The sequence below is a fragment of the Chrysemys picta genome, chromosome 1, assembly GCF_011386835.1.
Source record: "Chrysemys picta bellii isolate R12L10 chromosome 1, ASM1138683v2, whole genome shotgun sequence".
Classification (NCBI taxonomy): domain Eukaryota; kingdom Metazoa; phylum Chordata; order Testudines; family Emydidae; genus Chrysemys; species Chrysemys picta.
In genome coordinates this window covers 155,680,459-155,686,103 of record NC_088791.1, presented here as the reverse complement: position 1 = coordinate 155,686,103, position 5,645 = coordinate 155,680,459, and the positions used below count along the sequence as shown (strand labels likewise).

The window sequence follows — 5,645 nt, the reverse complement described above, 5'->3', positions numbered from 1 at the left end:
ATTCAGCAAAAACAGTCTGCTGTTTCTAAGAATGAGGTGAGAGAAAAAAATATGTTGCTTTGCCCATGTTAGAAAAATTCTTACAACCATTTCATTCAGAAGCTCCAGCACCTCCAGACTCAGGGGGCAGAGATTTGAAATATGACAAAGGGGTATCACCCCGGAGCTAGAATGTGCCTTGGCAGCCCCATGAAATTTTGCTCAAATATGGACATGTTGAAAGCCTCAAAAAAAAAAAAAAATCTCAGTTTGCACATGCCCAGTAGAGACTTACTACAATTTGGGAGCTCAATCCTCCAAAGATTCTGCATGAGTATGCTCTAGCCCCACCTGCTCCTACCTGCTGACTGGACTGTGCATGTGTCATCCCCACAGAGCGACTGAGCATACTCCATCTTGGGAATGCAGGGGCTAAGGAGGACTTTCCCTGCAAATGCTGCTCTCACTGCTGGGAACCACTGTGGCACTAGGCACCAGAACCAACTGAATGGAGCCTGTCTGTCCCGGGCTCTCAATGATCCCCCTGCTGGGCCCAGGCAGTCAGGAGCTCCTGACTGTAAGGCAGAGCACTGTGGAAAGAGGTAGGGCAGGAGGGGAAGCAGATAGAAGACTGGGGGCAGGGGCAGAGCAGCAGGAGCTAGTGGGGGAACCAGGGGCAGAGAGGGGCAGAAGATGGGGTGATAGGAACAAGTGTGGGGAGAGGGGCTGGAGCAGAGAGGATAGGTGCAGAGGGGTCTGGGAAGAGCAGGAGCTGTTCAAGGGTAGGAGCAGGAGAGGGAACATGGGCAGAATCTGGACAGTGAAGAAGATGGGGGCAGGGGCAGGAGCCAGGCAGGGGAGGATGGGTCAGAGTTGGGGGGTTAACAGTGAGGCGGCATGACAGGAGCAAGGGCTGGAGGCAGGAGGTAGGAGGACATGGGGACAGAGAGCTCTGGGGGCTAGGGCAGAGGGCTTGTAGCTACTAGAGCACAGTCCCCTGCAGAAACTGGAACTGAACCCATTATTCCTATTCAGCAAATCGCTGTGAAACCCACTGGCAAAGTGTGTGTCTCCATCTCTGTTTAGTGGCAGGTCTGCCTAGAAGATAACAGCCTTCTTCTGCTACCAGTTACTCTGGTAGCTCAAGTGGTGGAGGACAGTGCTGTGGATCTAAAGATTCCCAGCTCTGTTAATGACCCAATATAGTGTGGGCCAATATGGTTCCACAGGCAGAAATGTTTCTATTTTTTTAAACTTTTTAAAAAAACATATGAAAATACCCGTTGGCTTTTGGAGCATCCCTCACAGACTCCGAGGAGACCACAGTTCCTTGACTGCATTTGGTTATAAGCCTTGTTGGACTTAATTGAAGCCTATACCGGACAGTTACTTGAAGACTAGTGACGGTCCCCTACACCCCTCATGGCAGGCGAGAAGTAAATGGATGGCCAAAAGAGCATCACAGCTCTGCATTGTGATGTCATCTTATCATCACAAACCCAGCACTGTGGAGTCAGTGGTGAGGTCATCACAGGAGAGCTGAAGCCTGATTTTCCTTTCAGCAGAGTTCAGCTCAGAGGGAGAACAGTTTCTGGGCCATATGGACACTCAGGGGAAAGTGAGGGGGAGACAGAAAAGAGAAATTTTAAAAATTAAAGACACCTAAGAGGCAATGTGGGGAGAAAAGGAAAGGAACCCAGGTGAGTCCCTGAGAACTAACAAGTGCCCTTTTCCATGCTGTGCTACTGACATGGGAGTATCTGTGGCCTTGGCTACACTTGCGAGTTGCACCGCTGTAAAGCCGCCCCCAGCACTGTAACTCACTCCCCGTCCACACCGGCAAGGCATTTGCAGCGCTGTATCTCCGTGGTTGCAGCGCTGCATGTACTCCACCTCTCCGAGAGGAACAGCGAGTATTGCGCTGTCGCTGCAGTGCCAGTGTGGCCACCCAATGCGCTGTGAATGGCCTCCAGAATTATTCGGCAGTATCCCACAATGCCTGTTCTAGCCACTCTGGTCATCATTTCAAACTCTACTGCCCTGGCCTCAGGTAACCAACCATGTGACCCACCCTTTACATTCCCCAGGAATTTTAAAAATCCCCTTCCTGTTTGCTCAGCCCGGCGTGGCGTGGAGTGCTATCAGCGAATCTTTCCAGGTGACCATCCCTCCACGCGCCAAGCGAGCCCCAGCATGGAGCAATGGTGAGTTGCTGGACCTCATCGGTGTTTGGGGGAGGAAGCTGTCCAGTCCCAGCTGCGCTCCAGCCGTAGGAATTACGATACCTTCGGGAAGGTATCAAAGGACATGATGGAAAGGAGCCATGACCGGGACGCCCTGCAGTGCAGGATTAAAGTGAAGGAGCTGCGGAGTGCCTACCGCAAAGCCCGCGACGCAAACGGCCACTCGGGTGCTCCCCCCACGACCTGCCGATTCTACAAAGAGCTGGATGCGATACTTGGGGTTAACCCCACCTCCACTCCGAACACCACCATGGACACTTCTGAGCCGGTGGGGGGGGGGGAGGAGGAAGAGGAGGAGGAAAACGGGAGTGAGGGTGGTGGGCCGGATGGAGACACCCCGGAATCCCTGGAGCCATGCAGCCAGGAGCTCTTCTCGAGCCAGGAGGAAGGTAGCCAGTCACAGCGGCCGGTACTTGGTGGAGGACAAACAGAAGAGCAGGTTCCCAGTACACGGGTTTTTTTTTTCGGGAAGGAATTTTTTCAGTGGGGGCTCTTTGGGAGAGGAAGGTTAAGCATGCATGCCTAGATGCGGAATAGTGCATTGATGTGGTTTATCACATCGCGGTAATCGGCCTCGGTAATCTCCTCAAATGTCTCATCCAGAACATGTGCAATGCGCTTGTGAAGGTTTATCGGGAGAGCCACCGTGGTCCTTGTCCCAGCCAGGCTAACGTGTCCGCACCACTGTGCCGTGAGGGGTGGGGGGACCATTGCTGCACACAGGCAAGCTGCATATGGGCCAGGGCGGAAGTCGCATTGCAGTAGAAGACCCTACCTTGCTTTCCAGGTCACCCTCAGCAGCGAGATATCGTCCAGGACAAACTCCTGTGGAAAATGTTGGGACAGTGTTCAGTGTAGGTGCCCCCTGAAGCTGTTGGCTCTCCCCAAGGCACAGAAACCCAGAGGACAGTGAAGCCCTGAAACAATCAGTCCCCCTTACTCACCATTTTGAGGCTCCCGTGGGATGAGTGCTTTGTTTCGGATGGGAAAATTATGCTATTGTGTAGACCCTGTGTGTTTTCTACTCCTTAAGTGCGGGGGGAATCATTACTCTGTCTGGTATAAACAATGCTGCCTCTGTTAAATGTTGTATTTTGCCTATACAGCAGCATCAACCTTGAGACCTCAGCCGTCCCTCTTATCGCCTGCTCAGAGACTGCAAAGACTCAGGAAGAGACCGCGAAAAAGCAAAGAAGACATGCTGCAAGAAGTGATGCGGCAATCTATTAAAGAGAATGAGAAAGCACAGAACTGGAGGGAGAGAGAAAGCAGGATCTGCCAGGAAAATGCAGCGCACCGGCAGCAAAGCACGGAGCACCAGCAGCAAAGCACGGATCGGCTCATAAGCATCCTAGAGCACCAAGCAGACGCTATCCAGGAGCTCATAGCCATGCAGAAAGAGAAGCAGTACCGCAAACACAAATGCCACCTCCCCCTACAGCCCTTGTCCCAAAACTCTTTCCGTTGTGCCCCACTGTCACCTCCAACCCACTTTCCCCAACTTCCGTGTTCTTCACGTCACCCGCTGCCTCCAACACCAGTATCTTCACCATCCCGCCCTGAAAACCATGACCCTTACCCTCTGCACTCAACCCCCATCACCATGCAGTATAGCTATCCTGAAGTGCAGCACTCACTGCACAGCACATCAGACAGGACATACGCAAATCTGTGATTGTACTGTTCCCCACTCCACCCCTTTGTTTCTTTTCAATAAATTTTTTTTTTCTTTTCAATAAATGGATTTTTTGGCTTTGAAAACATTCTTTATTATTGCATAAAGTAAAAGACTCCTTAGCCCAGGAAATAAACAGGCACTGCAAGTCTGCTTGTCTGCTTAGCAAATACTGATTCCTAAAGATTGGAACTACTGCACTTCACTCCCGTGCAGGGCACCAGATATCACTGCTGGTTTTCAGCCTCAAATTGCTCCCTCAAGGCATCCCTAATCCTTGCAGCCCTGCGCTGGGCCCCTGTAATAGCCCTGCTCTCTGGCTGTGCAAATTCAGCCTCCAGGTGTTGAACCTCGGAGGTCCATGCCTGAGTGAAGCTTTCACCCTTCCCTTCACAAATATTATAGAGGGCACAGCACGCAGATATAACCGCGGGGATGCTGTTTTCTGCTAAGTCCAGCTTCCCATACAGAGATCACCAGTGGCCCTTTAAACGGCCAAAGGCACACTTCACAGTCATTCGGCACCAGCTCAGCCTGTAGTTGAACCGTTCCTTGCTGCTGTCAAGGCTTCCTGTGTAGGGTTTCATGAGCCATGGCATTAACAGGTAAGCAGGATCTCCAAGGATCACAATGGGCATTTCAACTTCCCCTACCGTGATCTTCCACTCTGGGGAAAAAAGTCCCGGCCTGCATCTTCCTGAACAGCCAAGTGTTCCGAAAGATGCGTGCGTCATGCACCTTTCTGGGCCAGCCTGTGTTAATGTCAATGAAACACCCACAATGATCCACAAGCGCCTGGAGAACCATAGAGAAATACCCCTTCCGATTAACGTACTCGGATCCTAGGTGGGGTGGTGCCAGAATAGGAATGTGCGTCCCATCTATCGCCCCTCAACAGTTAGGGAACCCCATTTGTGCAAAGCCATCCACTATGTCCTGCTCGTTACCCAGAGTTCTTCTGAGTAAGATGCGATTAATGGCCCTTGCATCAACACGATTCCAACGGTCGACTTTCCCACTCCAAACTGGTTTGCGACCGACCAGTAGCTGTCTGGAGTTGCCAGCTTCCAGACTGCAATAGCCACCCACTTCTCCACTGGCAGGGCAGCTCTCAATCTCGTGTCCTTGCGCCACAGAGTGGGGGCGAGCTCCTCACACAGTCCCATGAAAGTGGCTTTTCTCATTCGAAAGTTCTGCAGTCACTGCTCGTCATCCCAGACTTCCATGACGATGTGATCCCACCACTCGGTGCTTGTTTCCCGAGCCCAAAAATGGCGTTCCATGGTGCTGAGCATGTCCGTGAATGCCACAAGCAATTTCGTGTTGTATGCGTTACGTGGCTCGATAGCATTGTCGGACTCCTCACTCTCACTGTCACTTTGGATCTTAAGGAATAGTTCGACAGCCAAACATGACGTGCTGGCAAGACTCGTCAGCATACGCCTCAGCAGTTCAGGCTCCATTTCCCGCAGACAGATCGTGCTGCACAGAAACCGTTGAAAGATGGCGCCAAAGGTGGACAGAAACAAAGGGATTTCTGGGATGCGAAGCGATGCATCACAGGGCGTTGGGACAGGACCCAGAATGCCCCGCACCCACGCCCCCTTCCCACAACCCACGGCGCCAGAATGGGAAGAGGTGCTCTGTGGGATAGCTGCCCATAATGCACCGCTCCCAATAGCGCTGCAATTGCCGCAAATGTGGCCACGACAGCGCACTGGGCAGCTGTCAGTGTGGACAGACTGCAG

General features: G+C 52.2%; 1 protein-coding gene across 1 annotated transcript; it reads left to right on the top strand.

Moving 5' to 3' along the window:
• Positions 1 to 1,921: 1,921 nt before the first annotated feature.
• LOC135983877 (uncharacterized) lies at positions 1,922 to 4,017 on the top strand. Its single transcript, XM_065597478.1, has 2 exons — positions 1,922 to 2,668; positions 3,329 to 4,017. The coding sequence occupies exons 1-2, from the start codon at positions 2,287 to 2,289 to the stop codon at positions 3,895 to 3,897; spliced, it is 951 nt and encodes a 316-aa protein (XP_065453550.1). The 5' UTR covers positions 1,922 to 2,286; the 3' UTR covers positions 3,898 to 4,017.
• Positions 4,018 to 5,645: the final 1,628 nt, after the last annotated feature.

Bases quoted from the DNA above. Each gene is read 5' to 3' on its own strand.
- LOC135983877 (XM_065597478.1), top strand. From the start codon at position 2,287: ATGATGGAAAGGAGCCATGACCGGGACGCCCTGCAGTGCAGGATTAAA. The intron at 2,669-3,328 runs GTACACGGGTTT...TTGCCTATACAG, and splicing joins AACAGAAGAGCAGGTTCCCA to CAGCATCAACCTTGAGACCT.